The 25,463-nt window shown below is 45.3% G+C and overlaps 1 protein-coding gene across 5 annotated transcripts in view; it reads right to left on the bottom strand.

Moving 5' to 3' along the window:
* Positions 1–534: 534 nt before the first annotated feature.
* Positions 535–25,463, bottom strand: part of LOC147023470 (F-actin-uncapping protein LRRC16A-like) — a 208,707-nt gene continuing 183,778 nt past the window's right edge. For all 5 annotated transcript variants that reach the window (XM_085888894.1, XM_085888892.1, XM_085888893.1 and 2 more), the window contains 3 exons: positions 13,623–13,757; positions 4,671–4,808; positions 535–4,004 (listed from right to left, as the gene is read on the bottom strand). In XM_085888894.1, coding sequence (XP_085745020.1) covers positions 3,847–4,004; positions 4,671–4,808; positions 13,623–13,757 — 431 coding nt within the window. In that variant the 3' untranslated portion in view covers positions 535–3,846. The remainder of the gene's footprint in view (positions 4,005–4,670; positions 4,809–13,622; positions 13,758–25,463) is intronic.

Consider the following 25,463-nt stretch of genomic DNA (forward strand, 5'->3'; position numbering starts at 1 on the left):
ATCAGATGAAAATTGAGGATTTCATAAATTTGGCCTATGCTGACCTTTTGGCTTATGCTGACTTCAAAAATAATTGGTGGTTGCATTCAGCGAGGTGATATGAAAATCCTCTTCAAATTTCAATTCAATTGAATTAAAATTGACAATTTTAGAAATATGGCCTATGTTGACCTTTTGGCCTATTTTGACCTCAAAAATAGTTGGTGGTTGAATTTAGTGACATGACATGCAAATCCTGATCCTGGTAAAGTTTCAGTTTCCTCCCCTGAATGGTTTTCGATGTATGCTCTTAACAAAATGCAGAGACGTATGACGTACGACATACGACATTCGTATGTATGCTACCGATTGCTTAACCCTGCCCTTTGCTTAGCTTGCACAGGGTAACAATTACTAAACAAACAAAACCATGATCTGTAGTCAAAAATGGGGGCATATAGGCAAATACAGCATCATGTTGCACAGTTATCTTGCAACATCCACAATGTTTATGATACGAGGAAATTTATATAATATTGTTGCTTGCACAGTACATCCTCAAAACGTCCTTCATTTATTGGCCGTATTCTCCAAACCAAAATACACTTTACTGTGAGTTCCTCAAAGTAGCATTTACACTGATGCTGATAACACTGAACAACAAAAATTTTTTACTGGAGATGTGTAAAGTGATTTAGACTAATTTGGGTACGCTGATTTCAAAAATCATAACCGTTTTGCTGTATCACGTCAGGATTTTCAGTAACAGAAATATTCCCATTGCCTAGAAGTCAGGATTTCAATGAAATTTACAAAAATTCATTTATTCATTTATTTCATCATGAATGCTTCAAAATTATAGAAATTACAGAAAAACTCCACTAGAATGTAATTAAAAATGCTTTAGGCATTTGGCTTTGCGTTTGTGCTGCTCTGTGTCAGTTTCACGATGCAGGAACCAGCAGAAATCGCCCATCATGTTCGGGTTGTGCCGCCCTTGGTAACGCGTCTCCATGAGTGAAATCTCTTGGTGGAATCGCTCGCCGTGCTCGTCCGAGACTGCTCCCAAGTTGTCAGGGAAGAAGTTCAGGTGCTGGTGTAGGAAATGGATTTTCAGGGACATCCTGGAGCCAAGTTTCCTGAAGGACTCCAGCAGCTGCTGCACTATTTCTTCATAGTTGTCCGCGCGCTCGTTCCCCAAGAAGTTGTCCGTCACAGCTTTGAAGCTCCTCCACGCTGCCAGCTCTTTGGGGTTTAGAGTTGTCGCAAAAGTTTCGTCCTTCATAATCTGTCGGATTTGCGGTCCAACAAAGACACCAGCCTTGATCTTGGCCTCCGACAAGGTGTTGCCAAACTTTTCCTTGAGGAAAAGAAAAAGGAAAAAAACCCACGCCCATTCAGATCCATTGCCCGTACAAAACTTTTCATCAAGCCGAGCTTTATGTGGAGTGGTGGAAGGAAAACCTTGGCTGGGTCGACAAGGGCGACATGCTTCACGTTGTGTCGACCAGGTACATGCTCTTTTCGCTCTTCCCAATCTTTCTTCGTCCAGTGATTCTTGTCGTCTCTGCTATCCCAGAGACAAAGGAAGCACATGTATTTCGTGTAGCCTGACTGCAGCCCTAACAACAGCGCCACCACTTTCAAGTCTCCGCAGATGTGCCAGTTGAAGTCATTGTACTTGATGGAATCAAGCAGCTGCCGCATAGTCTCATAGGTCTCTGTCATGCCGAACGCGTGAGCCAGTGGGACTGATGGTTTCTCGTTGCCATTGTGGAGCAAAACAGCCTTCAAGCTGTTCTTCCCCGAGTCGATGAAGAGGCGCCAGTCTGCAGGATCGTGATCACACCCAAGTTCTTTCAACAGACCGTTGATGTCACTGCAGAATGTCATCGTGTCTTCCATCTCAAAGAACTCAGCCATGTCTCTGTGACGTGCTCTGAACAAGGATATCTTGGTGTTAGGTTCAAGTAGATTCCACTGCTGCAGCCTTGATCCAAGCAGCTCTGCCTTCGCCTTTGACAGCGAGAGATCTCTTACAAGATCATTTAAGTCTCCCTGGTTCAGAAGGTGTGATTCTTGAGTATCGGGTTCAAAAGGTTCATCATCACCATCCTCTTCACCACTGCTTACAGCTATGTTCTGATCAGCTGGAGGTGTTGGAACGGGGTTCTCGTCATCATGAGGCACAGGTTTACGAGCAGAGACGCAGTCAGCGTACTTGATGTGACCTTTATTCTTCTTGTTGAAGCCAGCGATGCTTGTGCAGCAGAAATAACAATCATCATGATGATTCTGCGGCTCACGCCATATCATGGGCACCGCAAATGGCATGCTCGCGCGCTTGCCCACCAACCACTGAGTCAAGGTTGTGTGACAGCTTGTGCAGCAGATGTGTGGTGCCCAGCTCTGTTCTTGGTCCCCCACCTTACACCCGAAGTAGTGAAAGTAGGCGGCCTTCATTTTCACTGCTGTAGATATACTTCGCTGTTGATCATTTTTGGTATACCGACCACAGACATAACAGAAGTTGTCAGGATGATTGGTACAGGAACGCCTACTCATCTTTATCTGAAAGAAAGAAATATAACACAAGTTAACAACAATTGTACGAAATAGACATGTTAAAGACATATGTAAATTTCATTGAAATCCTGACTTCTAGGCAATGGGAATATTTCTGTTCCTGAAAATCCTGACGTGATACAGCAAAACGGTTATGATTTTTGAAATCAGCGTACCCAAATTAGTCTTAATCAATTTACACATCTCCAGTAAAAAAAAAATTTTGAAATTTGTTGTTCAGTGTAACCTGATGGAAGTTAAGTGGCAATAATGTTATGTACAAGGCAAATAATACAAGTGCTTCTTTTATATCGAAAAAAAATAACGGAAAACGAACAAAAAGTACAATTCTGCTTGCAATTCAAATTCTGAGGATCGCAGAAATATCAGGACACAATTTACGTAACTTGCATTATATCTGCTTTTCCGCATTCCACGTGTGTACACTGTGTTGTTTAAAAGTAATCAAAGAATTTTTTTTAAAATTATCCACTTAAATTTAAAAAAGCACTGCAAAGAAATATATCAGGGTAGAATATAAAATAATGAACAATTGATCATCACAGATCTTTCACAAGTCCAACTTAAACAAGCAATCAAAGACTGCAGACCCTCGCCAGGACTTATTTTGTGTGGTTTTATGGTACGTATTTTATAGACGTACTCGCTTTCTAACTGTACATACTTTATAGAGGTACTTGGGTGAAAAAAAGACAACATGTAATACTGGTTACTATGAGGTGGCATTTGTGGCCTACGTTAGCACATTCTGTGTAGACAGACAGACAAACAGATAAACAAACAGAACCAAGAGCAATACCCTCTCCTCCAGCGAGGGTAACAAAATTGTGCTGCAGAGCGCAGCACCAATTCCAATGGCTCAGAAACTTGTCAATGTTAATGTAAAGCATAATCTTCTGTTTCGCATAATTTGTGAATACATTTTCATTTTGGAAGAAATCAACAGAAACAAAATGGTGATTAAAAAATATGCTTACAATGCATCTTACGTACAATGCATGTGTCCAATCTTTATATACATAATTATAAACAATGCAGCAAACAGTATAAAATGTGCTATATCCACCAAGTCGAGCAACTCAACAGCAGTTCGGATACCTCTACCATCCAAAATTAATTTTCTGCAACCTGCTAAATTCAACATGGAGGCAAGGTGCAGAAACAAATTTCCTTTCCAGCTAGAACTGATACAAACCGAGTCCCCCAAATAAGTACTTCGAGGTAAGCAAGCGGCAAATATCAGGGTATGGTTGAACAGTGACATATCAGCAAGCAGCAGATCTACAAGTCAAGCAACTGGTCGAGTGATCGCCGTTTCATGGACTGTGCCATTTTCTTTTTGGAAGGGATCCGATTGCGGGATATGTTTCCCCATTCGCCTTGCACAATGAGAGAGGTTGGACGCTGACACTTTTGCTGTAACATGCTGTACACCGGCTCTGCACATACAGTACCACAGAGACAGAAAAATTAAAGCAATTAAAACCACAATTGATCCGGTTCCTGAGCCTAGTTTTGCTTTTGCTCAGAAACCCATGTTTTTCTACATGGACTGAGTGAAATGAGAAATATCAGACTTTCTAAGAAGTGAATCAATAATAAAGATGAAACCATGTTGATTACCCTGATTGAGATTTGCTACTGCCTATTTTTTTGCTATTAGCCTGATTGAGATTGTTAATCACAAAATACTGTACAAAGGAAGTGCAGATTAAACAAATACCTGCTCTCTATATAACGTTGTATGGAGTCATCAACATAATCACCTGCACAAACATGTTTGCAAATTCATGCATGGCTATGCCCCGTCAACAATAATAAATAATAATTAGACAGCACAATGTCATCATGGTTAGGTCACAAGTTCAGCTCCTGTTAAAGCAGTGCAGTCATATGATCTTGAATATTTGACGCGCTTCTCGCCATTTTTGTGGCAACCCGAGTGAAACTGAGCAATGGCATTGTATCCGATTGTTGTTAAAACTTGACTGACGTTCTTCAGGATGGAGAACCTTCCGTCTTTACTTATTCTGAATATTATAGCAAAGTATGGTGTGTGCTTGACATCAGCTTGATGAGGATAAAAGGCAGGTGTACTCACTGACCTGGAGTTTCCTTTTCAGCAACAGACAGAAGATTTGATGGATCTGGATTTATTGCGTCGACTTGGAAGGGCACGGGAGGTTCAGATTTTTGTGGTGGCAAAGGTAGTACTTCCTTGTGAGGATCCATTTCTGAACCACCTGCGTGAGTAATTATGAAGATCACCAAAATTCACAAATAATGTAAAATATTAATGCAAGGTATAAATGAATGAGTCAAGAACATGGTAAGCTTTGGGTGATGCTGAGAGAATACTGTATTTTATCGAGATATTAACAAGATACCAATGTGTGGGGAAACTCTCACCATTTGTCTCAGCCTGTGGACCAGCAGGGAATGTGTTTTTCAACTTTTAGTCAGGTTCCTTGTGTAATTTCGTTGGAATTTTTTTGGAGAGTAGCAAACCTATAGATTTTTGAGAAGTTTAAAATCTATTTAAATAAAAAAAATGATGTTTCACATTTTTTCAACTTTTGGAAAGGTCGTTTTGGGGTGAAAAACGCTTTTTTTGAATTCCAATTTTTAAAAAATCTGAAACAATACAAAATAACCAACTGATGATGGATTACTGTTAAATGGCTAACAATGGATTTTATAAGATAATAAAATGTTGCATTTTGACTGTCGGTTGCCATGGAAACAGCATTTTTGGAGTGGAATTGCCATTTTTTAATATATATTTTTTTAAATTATATTTTCCATCGGATGGCCAAATTAATTGTTAAATATAGCGGCCATGACGAACTTAAACATAAGTATTATGATTTTCAAGTTTTGGAACAGTTGGTTCCACGATTACATCTGCGATTCAACAAAGGTGGTAGTCGTTTCGGCATCTGGGCGGACGTCGAGCAACAGGGGTCTCCAATTTGAGGCGAATAACCATGAGGAGGCCTATATGTTGATGATCCAGCAAGCAATAGCTGCATCACAGCAACACACGGGAGATATTGAGCTGATGATATTCTCACCTCATACGGATGTTCTGGTTGTTGCCATAGCAAACTATCATCTCCTGCCAAGACACACATCTATCTCAATGGCATCTAGCATTGTCAAAATCGAGCCAATCTGGAAGGCCCGAAGTGAGGAGAGAGCCCAGGCATTGCCAGCCTTCCACGCATTCACAGGTGCCGATAATACTGGGCAGTTCGCTCGACATGGTAAGGCAAAGTGGTTCCAGTGCTACTTGAAGGCCGATGACGACATGGTAGATGCCTTTGCTATGCTCTGTAAGGATGCTGAACTGTCCGAGGACCTATACACAACTTTAGCAAGATTTGTCTGTTCAGGTTATTGTCCAAGTGTTGTCAATATTTCCAGCATCCCTGAACTTCGGTGGCATCTCTTCTGTAAGAACATGGCTGAGAATGACAAGTTACCACCAACTGTCGGTGCTCTGAGGCAGCATATCATGTGGGTACATATCCAGGCATACGTGGTGTAGCCATGCCCACGGGGAGGGGCATGATGATGATGCATGATGGGCGTGATGGTGGAGGAGTGGCCGTGGGGTTCGGCGAGGGATATGAGGTGTGCACGCCGTCTGAGGCGTCGTAGTAATACTGGAGTCGGCCGGCTCGTGAGTGTACCGCGTACGGAATAAAGGGGAGCCGCGGGCACAGTACGCCCTGGCTCGCACTCGTGCAACACAGCCCGGCTCGACTGTTCCTCCGCTTCGTGTCTGCCTGCTAAGCATCTCCCAATTCAGTACAGTACAGTTGGCGAACGAGGATCTTCGAATCGACGTGTGTAAGGGCGGCAAATGACCCGTGCGGTTCCAGGCTACGGAGCCAAAGGTCTCGCCGGCGCGAACATGGCAAAGGGTCGGTGCATGGCAAACGTACGCGTGCCCGCCTTCGTCGGAATCGACTTCGGCCACGTCGAGTGGGCAACGTTCGTTCATTTGGTTCATTTTCTTGTTCGTTTTGTCGAGGATACGCGTTTCGGCTCGAACGCGGCGTTGGACGTCGCGCAAGCTCTGGAGAATATCCGAGGTCTCGATGGTCGGGACACAGCAGATGGTCTAGGGGTCATCGCGATGGGCCAGGCACGCACGGCCATGCGCACGGTCTGCGGCGCGGGTCGTGGGCGAGCGTGGCAATGCAGTCACTCGGACGGCGGTCTGGGCTCTCGAGGTCGTCTACGGTGTGTGGGCCGAGGGTCATCGCCCATTGTTACGGTCATAGATGGCGGTGTGCGAGGCGATCCTTCCGTCCCGCGTCAAACCCTGCTTGCGATTAATCCGGAAATGACAAGATCAGTGGCAGGGGGGGGGGGAAGTGAGCGAGGCACGGATCGGGTGTCGAATTGAGTCCACTCGTGCTGGCCGTGCATCGCATTCGGCTGTGCCGTGCAAATTCACGGCAGAGGAGCATCCGGCACGGTTCAGAGATCATTTTATTTCTGGTCTGCGAGCAGCCATTGACATTGTCTGCGAGCAGCCATTGACCGACATCACATTCGACTCGGCGATCGCGACTGTTTCATCTGTCGAGCAGACACCGGTGACCGCGCAAGTCCGCGCGATGGCTCAAGTGCCGCAGGGTGCTCGCACGCCTAGCGGTGCGGGACGAGAGCGCGCACCGCAGCACGGTCGCACCGGGAGCGAAGGGGCACCGCAGCACGGTCGCACCGGGAGCAAAGGGGCACCGCAGCACGATCGCACCGGGAGCGAAGGGGCACCGCAGCAGGACCCCAGTGACCTGGAGATCAGCCTGCAGCCGGGGCATGATGATGCCGGCGAGCCGGAGCAGGAGCCGGGCTCGGCGAGCCGGACCCTTTTGGGTCGGAACGGGTTCCGGTTCGTGCCTCCAGATGTGCCAGTGCTCTCTTCGAGACCTTCGTCGAATACCGAGGGCGAGGCGCTGGCGGCGGGGGCCGCGTCGATGCAGCGGGAGCCACCGTTCGTTGCTGCCTGCGGCGATGATGTGTGCTCCAGGAGCGGCGAGAGCCATATCAGCTCTCGCGATGAGTTCCCGCGCTTCGTTCGCGATGAGTTCCCGCGCTTCGTTCGCGATGAGTTCCCGCGCTTCGTTCGCGATGAGTTCCCGCGCTTCGTTCGCGATGAGTTCCCGCGCTTCGGCAGGGTTCGTGAGGCAATGCGCATCGGTGTGGTTCAGGCAGCTTCAACAGGTGGCGGTGGGCCCGTGGCGTTAAAGGGAGTCGCGAGTCGCAGCATCAAGTCGACAACCAAGAAGCGGACTCGTGATGTGGGTTGTGGGTTGTTGTTCATGGCATATGTGTTTTTCCTTGCTCTAGTGATGCAGTTTAACGTTGTTGAAATAAATGCCAGCAGTTCTCATGTAAAAGTGGATGTGGCGGAGATCAGTCAATGGGAGTTGGATTATGGTCAATGTGATGTGGGGGCGAATAAAGAAGGTTTGTTAGCCTCCAGTTGCTCCAGACCGCAGGTAATTGCTTTGTCATGTGCTGGGATTTTATCAAAAAAGCGCGCTGTACGGAAAAATGAATTTGCGATGCTTCGAATGTTATTCGTAATGATTTATAACGAGCCTATGATTGCAGTGTGGTTTAAGTGGAGTTGCTCCCGTCTAGCGGCCGTGTGGGTCTCGGAGATCGACTCGGAACCAAGACTGGTGCCCTGGTCTGCGTTACCTCCACCTCTGATTGCGAGCGCAACTCTCTGTGTTCGCTCAAGGCCGTTGGGACGGGCGTTGGCGTCTCGACTGATGGTGGTGCGTGAGTTGTTTTGGCGCATTAAATGCATGCAGCCAGCAGCGCTGTTCAGCGCCCCCGGCCAAGGTCTAAGGCTGGCGCCACGGCTTCCAGATAGCGGGCTGCCGGCCTCGGGATGTTTATCTACGTCGGGTCTGCCTGGGGGAGTGGGCCGGAGGCGTTTGATGGGGCCGGAGGAGGTTAGCTCGAGAGGTCGTTACGACCTTGGCCAGGGTCATGTCAGCATGGGCCACCTGGGGGGGGGGCGTTTTTGCTGCATAATGCCGCTGTGCTTCTCATTTTGCTGCTTCATATCGGTAACGCGGTCAGACCTGACCTTTGCTGCTCCACTCGCTCGCATCGACACATTATATGATGTGGTGTGCTATTATACTTTGTTATTTTCATTTTATTTCCATGATTATTATACGAAATCCTTCGTGTTCTGCATGCTTCTTATAATACTGATCATTTAATAATCATACTTTTAGGAGGGAGGAGTGTGGTGTAGCCATGCCCACGGGGAGGGGCATGATGATGATGCATGATGGGCGTGATGGTGGAGGAGTGGCCGTGGGGTTCGGCGAGGGATATGAGGTGTGCACGCCGTCTGAGGCGTCGTAGTAATACTGGAGTCGGCCGGCTCGTGAGTGTACCGCGTACGGAATAAAGGGGAGCCGCGGGCACAGTACGCCCTGGCTCGCACTCGTGCAACACAGCCCGGCTCGACTGTTCCTCCGCTTCGTGTCTGCCTGCTAAGCATCTCCCAATTCAGTACAGTACAAAAAACGCTTTTTTTGAATTCCAATTTTTAAAAAATCTGAAACAATACAAAATAACCAACTGATGATGGATTACTGTTAAATGGCTAACAATGGATTTTATAAGATAATAAAATGTTGCATTTTGACTGTCGGTTGCCATGGAAACAGCATTTTTGGAGTGGAATTGCCATTTTTTAATATATATTTTTTTAAATTATATTTTCCATCGGATGGCCAAATTAATTGTTAAATATAGCGGCCATGACGAACTTAAACATAAGTATTATGATTTTCAAGTTTTGGAACAGTTGGTTCCACGATTACATCTGCGATTCAACAAAGGTGGTAGTCGTTTCGGCATCTGGGCGGACTTCGAGCAACAGGGGTCTCCAATTTGAGGCGAATAACCATGAGGATGCCTATATGTTGATGATCCAGCAAGCAATAGCTGCATCACAGCAACACACGGGAGATATTGAGCTGATGATATTCTCACCTCATACGGATGTTCTGGTTGTTGCCATAGCAAACTATCATCTCCTGCCAAGACACACATCTATCTCAATGGCATCTAGCATTGTCAAAATCGAGCCAATCTGGAAGGCCCGAGGTGAGGAGAGAGCCCAGGCATTGCCAGCCTTCCACGCATTCACAGGTGCCAATAATACTGGGCGGTTCGCTCGACATGGTAAGGCAAAGTGGTTCCAGTGCTACTTGAAGGCCGATGACGACATGGTAGATGCCTTTGCTATGCTCCGTAAGGATGCTGAACTGTCCGAGGACCTATACACAACTTTAGCAAGATTTGTCTGTTCAGGTTATTGTCCAAGTGTTGTCAATATTTCCAGCATCCCTGAACTTCGGTGGCATCTCTTCTGTAAGAACATGGCTGAGAATGACAAGTTACCACCAACTGTCGGTGCTCTGAGGCAGCATATCATGTGGGTACATATCCAGGCATACGTTTGGGGTCAAGCAGCAATTTCTCAGCAAACATTTCTTGATCCTTTAAAGAATGGCTTCCACAAGGACATGAGTGGTCAACTGAAACCGACAACAACAGACATTCTCCCTGCACCAAAGGCAATTATCGAGATGATAAGGTGCCAGTGCAAAACAGAATGTTCATCACAGAGATGTTCCTGCAGGGCCAAAAACTTAACATACACTGATCTTTGCATGTGCAGCACTTCGTGTGAGAATGACGAGGACTCAAACATTGAATGGCATGACCAATATAGTGATGATGACGATGGCAATGATGAGTGACATTAGAGACAGTGATGCCAATTGGCTACAAACTCATATTTGACATTAAGTACATTTCACTGATCACCATATTCATGCGTAACTTGTTTCAAGATTTGAAAGCAATCCATTAAATAAACGGTAATTTGACAAAATGATAGCCGTTTCCATGGCAACCATTGCTCAAAATACAAATATATGTATTCTATATTAAGAACTGTCCTCGAGTTAACAATTATGCATCATCAGTTGCTTGCTTGCGATTAATTTTGAATTTTCAGAGCTGAAATTTAAAAAAATGGGGGTTTACCCCAAACGACCTATTTGACCACATTATATGCATTGAAAAAATGTGAAACATGGATTTTCTGTTTTCGTATTGTTTAAGCTTTCCAAAAATGTTGGGGTTAGCTACTCTCCAAAAAATTCCAACGAACATCAAATTATGGACACAAGGAACCTGACTATTTTGTAAGCTCCAAGACCTCTGCTGAAAGCCTTTTGATGGTTCCTGGAAGTTTAGCGAGTTGAGGATGGGGAATTGGCTTTTTTAATTTCTAAAGGGTCTATGAAAAAAAAAAACCCCACAGAAACCTGAGTTTTTAATCACCAATGTTCTACCTTATTAACACTTACAAAAGCAGGGTTGTTCTTTATATAGCGATTGCAATCATAAGTACAAAATAACCCTTGGTCAGATCAACCAACACTGTTTAGGGAATGCTGAAAACTGTAAAAGCTGTTGAAAACTTTTGCTAAGTCCACAAAACAATTACGTGAATTTTCCCACCAAGATTTCTCCCCATGGCAAATGTTCCTTCTGGATTTGGTGATGACCAACTTGCCCGCCAATGTATGTTGTTCATCCTTTGCCCCAATTGGCTCATCTGATCATGTGCTTGTGAAGGTCAACCTCTCTCTGGCCATTCTCAGAGAACAGCCTCAGTACCGGTGAGTCTGGTAGCTCACTCATGCAAACTGGCAGGGACAAGCAGCCATCATACTTCAGGACTAGTCTCCTATATCCATCACCCCTGATATTGATTCATTCTGGGAATTCTTCCACAGAAACCTGCTCTCTTTTAAGCACAGATTTATCCCATCTCATCTTCAGTTATCTTACCGATCCTCTCGTTCTTGGTACTCTGAATCCTGTGGTAGGGCTATTGCTTTAAAACAATTTGCATTCTCCTCCTGGAAGGAAAATGAACTGAAGGCAACCTCAGATCATTCCACAAAGCATGCAACAAGTGTGTGTCTACTCTCAGGACAGCCAGAAAACAACAATTGTCCAATCTCAACTACGAGCTTTCAAACTTGTTATATTTTTCTGTGTATTTGCTCTTACATGAGCCTCGACTTGGTATACAAAAACAAACAAAAAAAGACCCAGAGGATCCAAAATAACCAGAGCACCCAAAAGACCCAGAGGACACAAAATACCCCAAAGACCTAAAGGGACTAACTGGGACTCATGGAAATTCTGCATAATGTAAAATGTAACTTTAGGTCCCCAACCCGCCCCGCCCCGTCCCACCCCACCCCCACACACACACACACACACACACACACACACACACACACACACACACACACACACACACAATGCCAAGCCCTCAACCCCCTTCCAAAATCTGTCCTCCCCCCACTACCACCACACCCAAACTCTGTGATCCCTATCCTCTTTCTTCAAATCCTCAAACCCCTCCAAACCCAAAGTCACCAACCTCCCCACTCAAAATCCTCAAACCCCTCAATCCCAACTCTGTCCCCTCTCTGCTGCCCCCTCCCCAACTCTGCCATCCTCTCCCCCTTTCTTCTTAAAGATCTGAACTGCCCCAAACCCTAAGTACTCGACCCCCTTACCAACCCCAAGTCCTCAATCCAACGTCTCAATCTCCCTCTTCCAATTCAATGCACCCTCACCCCCAACTCTCTGTCCTCCCATCCCAATTCCTTCCCTTTCTAAACAATGTTACACAAAGAAACACAGGGAACTTTGGCACATGAGAAGGCCATTCAGCCTATCATGTCCCCGTTTGTTAAGAACAATGTAAAAAGTAAATAAAAACGGAACATTAAATTCACAATCACTGCCCCCCTTTCTTCCCTTATCTTTACGATAATTTATAGACCGGTGTTTGCGTGTTTATCTGTTTGTCACGCGACTCCTCCTACAGTTCTTGGGGGAGAGCTGAGGGACACAACTTCTCTATGTAAATGTGTACCGTGTAGCACAGTCTCCAGGTTTTCCCGGATATTACAAGTCTCCACCATTTACAGTATAGTTTTCCTGTCCCCACGTGTTCCAGTGCAATGAGGTGTTTGGAATTATAAGCAGCAGGTATGTTTTGCTTCTTCTTGCACGTAACATGGATTTTGTTTTTTGCCTCTACAGAGCTGTCAGTTATCTATACACCACCCAAGGTATGCATCAGAAGAACCTGTTACATGCATGGAACAAGAATGCCCGTAGGGCGGGTACTCAGCTTGTTCTATCCAAATACTGGTGAGAGGCATGTTTGGGCTTTTAGTGTTTACAGGTTAACTGTTATCGCCATTGCACATGATACATGTTTGATGCTGCAGTAGTGTGTGGTCCTTTCTATGCTGTTCCTGATGATTCACCAGCAAGTGACAAAATCAGTCTAGCAGCTGACGGGGCATGCAGAGTGGGCTTCTCATGCACATACTGCTTCTAAATGTCTGCAGCTGTGAAAGAACTGGGGAAAACTTTGAAACAGCAAAGTGCTTACCTCGTGTAGCTTTTCTTGGCTGGTTCATTCAGCTTTATTTTATGAGAAGGACCAAGTATTGGCATATACATTGCCAAAAAGTTTTTGGTAAATGTTTTTTTTCTTCGTCTTGAAACAAGAAAACCATGAGAAAAAATTTCTTGCAGCGAGAAAAAATTTCTTATTTCTTTGTTTCAAGAAAACTTTTCTTATTTAAAGAAACATAATTTCTTACGAAGAAAATTATTTTGGCTGTTTACCTCCTCTGACACACCCCCTCACAACCCCCTCACACCACACACACACACACACACACACACACACACACACACACACACACACACACACACACACACACACACACACACACACACACACACCACACACACACAGTTTAACCTTATCGTGGGTAATTCAAAAGATGACCAATTTCAGAAGCAGTTCAACAATATTGACAGAATAGGAAGTGGAAATTTCCAAGATTGATGGGAGATTGCTAGATCCATTTGGAGTTGTGCCTGGGTCATACCTTCTTTATCTGGCGCAATGGAATCCTGGAAGTTTGGCTGCTTTGAGGAAGTCAAGCTAATTCGTGCTGAAGGCAATGTTCGTTTGTGAGAGACCACCATGGCTTCTTTGCGATGCAGTGAAGCCTTTTTCTTATCTATGGAAAAATGAAACATGTAGGTTGTGGTCATTTTCAGAGGAGGACACATTTGTGTGATTATTATCCACTACTCAAAATATTATGAAAATTGTGTTTCTGATATACTGGCTCTGGCAATGAAAAATACTCTGTAAAAATAAAATAAATAGTTGTCCCCCCTTCCCCTTTCACTTGTGGTGAAAATGTAGACTTAAAAATCCCCCTCAAAGCCTTCATATCAATTCCACTGACCGCCTTCCCAACCACTTGTATACATGGTACACATTGAGACTTATAGAATGCTATTCCCTTCCTTCAGTCAAAGGGATTTAAATACATAATTGGTTATTTAGGGCCATATACATATGTGTTATCACAGAGCTGGCAGTCCAGGTTAACCCCCCCCCCCCCCGACCCAAAATTGTGGTGACAGACGGTTAACACCGCTAGCTCGGTTTCGCCGAGTGGTCTTCTTTATTAGGAGGCAGACACATTGATCCTCGGAGATTATAATGCGCCCAGGAGGGCATGGGGTGCAATGGCAGAATGAAGGAGGCACAGATGGATGCACGGGGGTGGGGGGGTTATATTTGAACCCCATGACAAATACACGGACACAGCAACTTAAAAAACAGATTTAATGAAAATAGACAAATATTTACGATCAGAATATAATAACACGTGAGGTAAGCGAAAGTCGAAGTCGAGGCGCCTCCAAACACAGACTTAAATACAGACAAGGGGAAAATGAAAAAAAAGAAAACCCTTCCTTTATTCTGGCACTTAGCTTGGTCCAGAGATGGTCTTTGTGGAACTTCGAATCGAGGCGTTTCGTCTTGCACGTGTAGACACGCAAAACAGCGCCAAGCCGTTCTCTCGCAGTGGGAACGTTCGTCAGGCAATTTGTAAGCAGTACTCAACACCAAGGCTCAGAGACCCAGTGCAGCTGCTTCATGCATCGATTGTCCTCACTGACCCACTGTTTGACATACATGAGGTTCCAGGGTCTGTCTCGCATGACCAACCAAGAGTCGATGGCCAAGGTCTTGTTCAGTACACGAGCCAAATCGCCTCAGCATGACTACAAGAATCGTGCCATCTTCTTCATGCATTGAAGGAAAGCCAGCCATGAAGCCCTGTTCTTACAGGCCATCTCCGAGCTACGTTCTCTCTCGACCAATGCATCCCTCACTCTGCACTCATGCGTTCCTTCTTTGAACTTTGTCTCACGTCACCGAACAACCGTTTCCTCTCACTCGTGTGACGTCCCACACACTCCTCTTCCTCCTACTCGCATCACGCCCATCAATCATCAGCCTCGGGGATGTGACTTCGCCCGTTGTCACCCTTGGAGATGGGGCTTCTCTCCTTTTTGGACGTGCAGCTTGTTTGTTGTTATAGTTGTCATTGATATAAAAACGTACTTCCTTCATAGTTGGCTTGGAAATGCAAAAACATAGGAATAGGTTACGGGGGCAGTCACATACTGGGGAACTTGGCCTTAATCCCTATCTAATTAATAGCGCACCATGCCTCCCCCGTGTGGTGACAAGCAACACAAGCTCACAGTTTCCTGACTTAATTACATCGAGATTTCTCTGACATGTGGAAGGACCAAACAACTCCATTCAATCCTAACTTTCCTATTAAATTCCTCCATCTACCCCCACAACCATAACAGTATACAGGGCAGAAAAGAGGAGGGTAAGAATAAATCAATGAGAAATTTTTTGAGAAAAGGAATGTTTAGTGAGAGAGATAAGTCAGGTGGGGAGAGGTGGGGTTAAGGGGGTTACTTCCACATTAAAGACATAATGGTGGCTTCTATCTTATACCGCCTCCTTTCTGGTCTTGCACCCCCTGCTCTTTCCATGCTCTGTTCCACCCACCCCACCCCACTCCAGGTTTCTCCAGGGCACACATGATCTCCCAGTAACCCACTTCTTGTGAAACTCCCAAAATCCAGTCTCACTGCTCACCTCTTCTTATTTGTTCCTCCTTTCTCTCACCTACAGCATCAACTTCCTCAGTTTCCTCAATCACATTGCTCCCTTTAGGGTTTGAAGATGGCTGTTTACCTCCTCCTTTGACACCCCCCACCCTTACTGATCTTTTCCACCCTCATTAACCCCCCCCTTCCCAAACCAACCCTTTCCTTTCCATGTTGTGTTTTATTTCCTTTCCCTCCACCCATCTTTTTGTTTTTTTTGTTTCAATTCTTTGTAATCCCCGGTTTTCGCTTCCTGTTCATTAAGCCCCCTTCTTGCTGTGTTTAATCTTGTATCGAGTTTGTTCACCACTTGCGTCCTCCTCCCCTCCCCTTACGAAGCATTTTCTCCTCTCACACATTCTTCCTCCAAGTGTCTCTATACCCTGTGGTTGATGCTGTTGCCCACTCCCCCATGTTCTATCAGTTCTGTCTGTTACGTCTATTAATTAAGAGTACATCTATTCTGTGAGTACATCTATTAAATACGTATTATTGGACCATGACTATGTCTATTAATTAAGTAAGATTGAAACGTACTGTACCTTTTAGATCCCTAGACCTTTAGACCTCTTAGACCTTTTAAAACCCTTACAGCTTAGACCGTTTTAGACATTTTAAGATACTTGGACCCTTTCAAACCTTGACACCTTTCAGATATTAGACCCCTCTAGACCCATTAAACCTTGCAAAGACCCCTTTGCCCCTTTTTCGACATTTTAAGACCCTATCGACCATTAACCCCTTTAGACCATTTTCAGATCTTTAGACCTTCAGAACCTTTTAGACTCTTTCACTCTTTCAATTTAGAGTGCATGGTTTAGCTACCATACTGTACTGTGCTGTGCAGGCTTACAATTTGGGTGAAAAACTCACTTTGCGAATGTGTGTGAAGCCTTGTAGACACAGCCCACCACATCTCATCTTTCCATATCATGATACCAAGACACACACTGTACTTCTATCAATTTTATTACATAGTATAGGATTGTAAGTTTGTCTATTAATTACATATTATTGCACCTTGTCTACATCTTTCAATTTTTGACATTTAGACCTTTCAATTTGACATTTAGACCATTAAACCATGAGACCTTTCAAATCTTTCATTTGCAATCAATGACCTTTCATTTAGTAAATAATGCACAAACTCCACCCACTCAGAAGGTGGGTAAACTGCTAGTAATCGTACAAATACGAAAATGATCACAGGCATGACGACACGTGCACAGAGTGTAGAAACTTTCTTCCATCCGTAAAACTAGCACGTGCGCACGCAACCAGCCATGCAGTTTGTCATAGACTTGCCATTGATGTGCGACAGATTAAATTAAATAAAATTGGAAATTAAAAATGGAAATACTTCTTTTTTTTAAGTACAGAAACAAGTATTAAAAACGATTTTTGATGTCAAAGGATGTAGGGATGGTATGCCAAAAAGTATGTAAACAATGTCCAGAAGGTCACAATAAATCATCATTTGAAACTATCCTGATATATTTTGGACTTCTGGTTCAGGTTGTTCACATGTGCATGGTGAAAATTCAGCTGCTCTGTTCCACCTCAACAAAACTGGGTTTTCTGAACCGGATTTGTTGTGTTTTGTGTGTCATTCGTAAATTTGTTGTCGTTTTGTTTCTTGCAATACTTCATATGTTGATTAGTTTGTTGTTTTATGCCATTCGTTTCGTATTGTCAAGACCTGAAGGGCCTTTTTCTCAATGCCTTCCTCGGATAAAAAGTGTGCCCTGCTTAGCATAGTTCTGGGTGTATTCCCGGCTATCTTGCTTCTATTTGATCAACACCATCCTCTCCTTTCCTGTTTCTATTTCCTCTCCTCATTTCAAAAAATCAGAACAAACAAACGAAACATTTATATTTAACTCGACAACGATTCTCATTTCTATTGAATTTCCTCCTGCTCGTGGTTCTACATCCCACCTCCCAACACAACCCCCCCCCTCCCACCCCACTTTTCTCCAAACTGAATCTACATTAAATATGAATGCTTCTTAAAAAAAGAAAAACTATTTGAGAATGCAGAAACCCTTGTATCTCTCTCACAAATGCGACAAGTGTTCTTCTCCACCATGATATATGTCTCTTCTTCAAAATGATTATTATTTTGAGGTTTTCATCTGCTCTGCACCTCAGACACAAACCTCACCACCCCTCCCCCACCTCTCACCTCCACTCATACAGCGCAGTTTCTCAGTGCATTTAACAAGTGTTCTAATCTCCCATCTCATTATCTTTACCTCCATCTGTCAAAGTTGGGAATATGTAATCAGGAAAAGCATCCACGACCCACCTCACCTGCTCAAAGCTTCATGTCTCCCTTTTCTGCATCACTCCTCACCCCACCCTTTTAATGCTTCCTCCTCTCTCCATCCCCACAAGGGTTCCCCCACACTTACTCAAACCTTAACCCACACCACACACACCCAATCCTTCAAATCCACCCAACACACTCAAACCTTCCCCATCCCCCACACCCCTCACACACAAACCCTTCCCCATCCCCCACACCCCACAGACTCAAACCTTCCCCTCACCCCACCCTTCCCCCAAAGCCTCATCTTGCCCCTGCAAATCCCCACACCCCATCCTGTACCATCCCAAGGCCTCCTCCCCCAAATTCTAACTATGTGGACCTCAAACATTGGAGGTCTCTGATCCAACCTGACAGATCTCTCAATCCAAGCCACTGCCAATAAACCAGACATCATCTGTTTAACAGAATCCTTCCTCCCACAGGATGTGGCCGACTCCTTAGTGTCTCTCCGCGGTTATTGTCTCCTCCGATTTGATAGGCCTGAACCACATCCCAGCGGCGGAGTTGCTCTTTACATCAATAACTCAATTCCCCACTGCCCTTGTCCTGAACTTACATGTACCAACCCCCAAGAGTACCTCTGGCTGCAAATTTCCCTCCGCTTCCACCTCTTGTTCATCTGTGCATTGTACCGTCCTCCTAACAGTGTGAACTCCATAGACATCTCTCTCAGACAACATGGACAAACTTTTAATCACTCATTCCAACTCTCTCTTCCTTATATGTAGTGATTTAAATTGTCACCATAAAACTTGGCTGGGTGTTCATACCTCTCTCACCACCCATGGCACTTCAGCAAAGGACTTCTGTGACTCCGTGGGACTGACTCAATCTGTGAACTTTCCCACCTGGATTTCTCCCAGCGACAAATCCTCCCTTCTGGACTTGGTGATGACAAACTTTCCCACAAATGTCTCCTGTTCCTCCTCTGCTCCAATTGGTTCATCAGATCATATGCTTGTGAAAGTCAACATCTCTCTGACGATTCTCAGAAAGCTGCCTCAATACCGAGGAGTCTGACATTTCACTCTCTGCCGGCGAGTTCAGGCCTATCATTTCACCCAAATACAATACCCCCTCCTCTGGCGAGGGAAATAAGTACGTATGTTACACACAATTCAGCTATGCGTTAACTCATGACTCTCATGGAAACTCAGCTTAATTAGGCAGTTCGCACATTAAACGCAGACGGTCATAAATGGGTGAAAGTTCATCAGAAAACACCACAGGTTTTGTTGCAGTCCAGAGGGTGTACACAGATGGTGAAGCTGACACAGGTGGTCATGTTCAATAAGTCTTCAGAGGGTGATTTCCCCGAATCACCGAAGCATAGAGGAAAACCCAATTTAGCCTTTACAGCTGTACCACAGATAATGAAGAAGGGAGCTCCAAACTGAAAAGGATCACTTACTTGGTTGAAGGGCAGGAGAGGTTTGAAGGATGATAAGCTCCGAAAGTAGGCACCAGTCATCATGCTGACCACCTTCTTGAAATGGTGCGCAAGTAACCAAAATGGTACCAACGAGGTAATCAAGGAGCAGTGATGATGTCACCGAGATAACGGAAGCACAATATCTGACAGGGAGGTCCAATAAATAGTTGAGGGAGTTCAGTGGAGAAGAATACCTCAAAGGGTAGATATAAGAAGGTCAGGTCAGGTATGGGAGCATGTGCCAGAACAGTGCTTCGCTACTTCCACTTTCCACCTGTACTCCAGGGGCCTCCGTCTAGCCATCCCCCAGGCAGATGCCAGGCCCATCCCTCCTCCCATCTCCTTGAGATGCCAGTCAACCTGCTGCAACCACGAGGCACGTGGTCGACCCATTGACCTCCTCCACTCACGAGACTCCCGCGCTGAGAGAATTTGGTGAGCATGATCAGCAGCAGGAAAATGAGCCACATGTCCATACAGCCGCAACTGATGCACACGGACTATGCAGGTAACAAATCTCATCCGAGTCTCTCTCAGCAACCGTTCGTTGGACACAAAATCCGACCAGCGATAGCAAAGGATTCTCCGAAGAGACCTGGTACCAAAGGAATTAAGTCTCCGTCTCAGATCCTTGGTCAGAGTCCAAATCTCGCATCCATAGAGCAAGACTGGAAGCACCAAGGACATGAACACTCGGACTTTCGTCCTCCCGCACAGGTACCGGCAGCGCCACACCCCATGATCCAGTGAATCCATGACTCCCCAGGCCCGACCCAGACGTCTATTGACCTCTGACTCGCAGACAGCAGAAACATGAATATCACTGTCAAGGTAAGTGAATCTCTCCATGACCTCAACATCCTCACCACAAACAGACACAGACAGGACAGCAGCATCCAAGATGTAATTGAAAGCCTAAATCTTAGTTTGACCCAAGAAACCCGTAATCCCAGCGGCTCCGACTCCTCATTCAGCACCTCGAGGGCCCCCAAAAGGATATCTAAAGTCTCTGCAAAGATGACTGCATCATTTGCGAAATCAAGGTCTGAGATCTTGACATTCCCAAACAATGCACCGCAGCTTGATCTCTCCGATATCCACCCTAGAATCCAGTCCATACAAGTGCTGAAAAGTGTGGGAGCCAGTACACACCCCTGACAAACTCCAGTAACAACTGGAAATAAGTCAGAGATGGTACTACCACATCTCACAGCACTCTCAGTACCAGAGTAAAGTTCAGACATCAGATCGATCAGTTTTGGTGGCACCCCATGATGACCAAGAATCCTCCAGAGGGCATCCCGATTCACTGCATGGAACGCTTTACAGAGATCAACAGAAGCTGCAAGCAGCCCCTGCCGAAACTCTCGTCTGCGTTCGGTGAGGACACGAAGAGCAAGGATGCGGTCAATCGTTGACCTCTTTGGTGTAAAGGCTGACTGCTCTGGACGCTGGTGCTCAAGCAGATGGTGGCAAACCCTCTTAAGAATTATCCAAGCAAAGACCTTGCCCGGCACTGAGAGCAGCGTCACCCCTCGGTAGTTGTTGCAGTCTTGGCAATCACCCTTCCCTTTCCAGAGAGGGATAACAAGGCCCCTCTTCCAATCAGTTGGGATGATGCCTGTGTTCCAGGCAGAGCACAAAACTGCATGCAACGACACGAGTGCAGAATTTCCACCAGCCTTGAGAAGTTCAGCATGGATGCCACAGATCCCTGGAGCTTTACCCCGTTTAAACCGGTTCACTGCAGCCCATGTTTCCATAAGCAAAGGTGGACCACAGTTGATTGGAGGGTCAGCAACAGGGATTGTAACGCCCTTGACATCCAACTCGACAGCTGGTGGATCAGCCTGGTACAACTGCTCAAAGTCACCGGCCCAGCGGGCTTTCACTTCAGACTCCTCTGTCAAGAGCCTACCACTCTGATCTAACTGCAGTGCTCCGAGGGAGGAGCTTAGATGAACGCAATGCGCGAATTCCCCTGCAAGTGGGACGAGAATCACCTGTCCACAGGTGATGCTCTACCACTTCACAGATTCTTCGCACATAGGCCTCCTTATCCACCCTTAGTGCACGTACAGTTTTACGCCTCAGCTCCCTGAACAGCTCAGCTCTGCCATTCAGCCTGGCCCTGCGACTCTGGTCAATGGTATCCAGTGTCCCTTGAGAGACAAAATTCTTCTTTGCCCTGTGGTAAGTTCCAAGACATCCACCGGCAACATCAAGGAAGGTGGTCTTGAAGGCACTCCACAACTCTTCAGGACCCCCCAAAACACCCAGACCCCCCAAATGTCCACTCAGTCTGTTTGCAAAAACTCCTCAGCTACCCTCTCATCCTTGAGCTTGCCAACATCCAGCCTCGGCTGGGATGGTACCATTCTCCCGGATTTAAGGTGCAGCTTTGGAGTTGCTACAACAAGCCGGTGGTCAGTATTGAGGAACTGAGCACTCCGGTAGACCCTGAAGTTTTGGATCATCCTCCAGCGACCATCAACGAGGACATCGTCAATCTCCTTTGCCGCACCACCAGCATTGGAATATCAAGTCCAGCGATGAGCTTGTGGGCGCTGAAACCATGAACCAGCCACCCTAAGTCCATGACTTCTTGCAAAGTCAAGGAACTTAGTGCTATTCTGGTTCATAGTTCCTGACCCATGGGGACCAACACATGTCTCGTAACCATCCCTATCAGTTCCAGTCGATGCATTGAAATCCCCCAAGACGAGAAGTGTATGTCGTCTGGGGCACTGATCAACCACAGACTCGATCATGGCGTAGAATGCATCCTTCTCTGTGAGATCACTTGCCTCAGTTGTAGCATAGACAGAGACAAGGGAAATGACACCGAAGGAGTGACGAATCCTTCGTCTCATAATACACTCGTTGACCGGTATTACCTCAATTATCATTGGGGTCAGCTTATTGGACACAGCTACAGCAACTCCTTGAGTATGGTAACCATCAGAGTGACCAGACCAATAGCCGGTGTAACCACACACCAATATCTCACTGCAATCCGGTCTCCGAACCTCAGAGAGTGCTGCAAGACCGATGTCCAAACGCTTGAGCTCAGATGATTACAGAGACAGGTGATCATCCCCTCTTAGGGATAGAACATTCCAGGCACCCACCCGAAGGGACCGCCTCAGGTTAACCCAAGGAGACCGCCGTCTGGTGGACGACACCTCAGCAACACTCCAACACACTCTCCCGCAATCTGGCCCAGGAATGTTACCCCATGATTTCCCTCCTATCATCAAAGATTGGGGGTCCCGAAGGCTTTGCCTCAATCCCGTCATCCGGTGAGCTGCCCTGCGAAGGGAAGCTGCACAGCAGGTACTCCCACGGAGTGGGTTTTCAGATCTTTTGGCGTTTTTGTGTTATGCGGAATGAAGGGTTTTACGGTGGCCGGAGTGCAAATCCTACCACCAACCTCCTAATATGAAGTAACCAAACTGCAGGAGGACGTCCGCAGACACAGTTGGGCACTAGATATGGATGGCCGTTGGCTCACAAGGAGCTCCTCCGCCATTTGACAGGTTTTGTTTTTAATCCTGCTGGGTGTCCATATCCAAACATATAAGAAGACGAGCTGAATATCCTTGAAGGACCAGCGCACAGCGGGTTAAAGTTGAGCAGTCATTGCAAAGGATTCAATGTCATAAAACCTTCTCAGGTTAACATGCAGAAGACCCAGATCTCTCCTTCACTGTGGAAGTCGCATTTAAATAAGATGCACTACTGGAAACAAAGCATGGCAGCTGACGAGAAGTCCCAACCTTCTCGCTCTCCGTCGTCTTTCGTTTCTGTTCCAAAAGTGTTGTTTTTTTTCCACTGGTCATCATGTTGTTGGTATTGTTGTTGTGACTCCCTATATCTAGAACCTGGAAACTTAACAGCAAATGTAGCCTTATCCAATCAAAATGAAATCCGATAAAAATAATCGACTGGTCCAAAACACTACGCACAAATACAAAACAGTTTCACCTCCACCCCCTACCCCCTTCCAAACTTCTCTTTCATGTGTAATATCCAAAGTATTGAAATTGTTCTCTACTCCAGATCTGACCTTTCCATCACTTACAGGGAAAGCCACTTTGTCATCTTCCAGTTACCATCAGCATAGTTTTAGGGATGTTGATTGACAGCTAAAAGTATCCATTCACTAAAGGTTATTATGTGATGATCGTATCATCAGAAAGGATGGATCAAGAGATTCACAGACAAATTAATAAGGACCCCAGAACTTTACGTGCCCTGTACAAGACAGTATTCATGGAGAACAATCTTCGAGTGAAGACTAAATGTAAAGTACTCGGCATGTGTGCTCTCAATGCTATTGCAAGGATCTGAATGCTAGATCCCTATAAAGAAACATTTAAGAATATTGGACTCGATTTCTCATGTGTGTATACCCGATACTATTCATCTCCAGCACACAGCTATTGACTCAGCACATAACATCCCAATATCTAGAAACAGTTGCACATAAAGTTCCTAAGTGATATCTAAAGTGTTTCGGTCACCTTGCCTGCATGCCTCGACCAGAGCATACCAAAAATGAGCTTCCTCCATTAGTTTCTTTAGCCTGTCCTTGGTTTCAGCCTAGAAGAAGCTGGAGAGATACGATTCACAAAGATCTTGGGGAAATCGAAGGACCACAGGACAAGCGTTTTGACGAGCTAACTACATCTCACGAAAGATAGCACGCCATCTACTACCCAGGCAAGGACAGAAGCCACTGTAGAGACCAGCAGCAAAATGCACTCAAGTAGCAACCTAAACAGTAAAACGCCAACAGTGTATGGAAACTGTTAGAAGAGAAATCAACAAAAAAAGACAAATGTATTTCAGAATGGATGGGATGAAACATGTCAATGAACAGCATGGAACAACCCACTGCCAAGTATGTAACAGATGTTTCCACACTCATGAAAATACAGTGCATATTATAGGTACAAGCACAACCCGACAGTGTTATTTAAATCTAACTTTTGTTTCCACAATTTTTGGGGGAAAAGGTGGGAAGGGAGTCAGGGGTGGCTATCATGGCCCTGTAAAGGTGTGAAATATATTGATAGCATCTGATGTGGAAATTCTTCTGGTTTACCCGAGGTCATGAAACTGGATGCACAGATTGAGACTGTAGACAAAGTGCGAGATGAACTCCACGTGATCTTGATCTATGGCTACTGATTGCTCGAGTCGAACTGTTATACTAATCACAGTTTTGTCAGTCAAATGTTACTGCCACTCAACAGTGGCATGGAATTCCATCAGACAACCCAGCAGAAACAAACAATTGCTTGTCCAGCCCACATGAACCCATGGAAAAGCTTTTCTGATGAGCCAACGAAGCACATAACATGTTCTGTTACGTGTCTTCATGAAAAACGAAAAAGGTGGGTATTGGAAATGAAAGCTGTCAAATTCCATTAAATTTCTTCCGTAAATTCCTCGAACTTGGCAATGAAAACAACAGAGTACATGTGGGAGGGAACACCTCAACTGGAAACTTTGATTGACTGACAACGCTGAAATAATGACCCGTACAGATATAGCAGTCTGAACCAGATGGTAATTCAAAAACCTGAGTCCATTAACACTGTGATTAAATTAAAGTCCTATATACAGCTCACGCAGGAAGTAGCAAACGCAAATATAGTTTTGCTCGTATGCACATTTATTTGGTTTATCATGACGATATTTTCAATTGCATGGGGGTGCTGCTCATTTTATTCTGCTGGAGTGCTGTATTTTACGACTATAGTGAAGGTGGCCGAGATAGCTGCAATGACCTTGAAAGCGAAGGCTCCTTCAATACCATTTATGGAAATTTTACGACGAGTCTTAATCGCCAGATTACATTATAACAGAACGAAATACAGGCTATATATTGTTATAATCTTAACAATGAAGTGTGTGTGTGTGTGTGTGTGTGTGTGTGTGTGTGTGTGTGTGTGTGTGTGT

Source organism: Eptatretus burgeri, chromosome 7, assembly GCF_056783735.1.
Source record: "Eptatretus burgeri isolate ZD-2024b chromosome 7, Ebu_testis_v1, whole genome shotgun sequence".
NCBI classification, from domain to species: domain Eukaryota; kingdom Metazoa; phylum Chordata; class Myxini; order Myxiniformes; family Myxinidae; genus Eptatretus; species Eptatretus burgeri.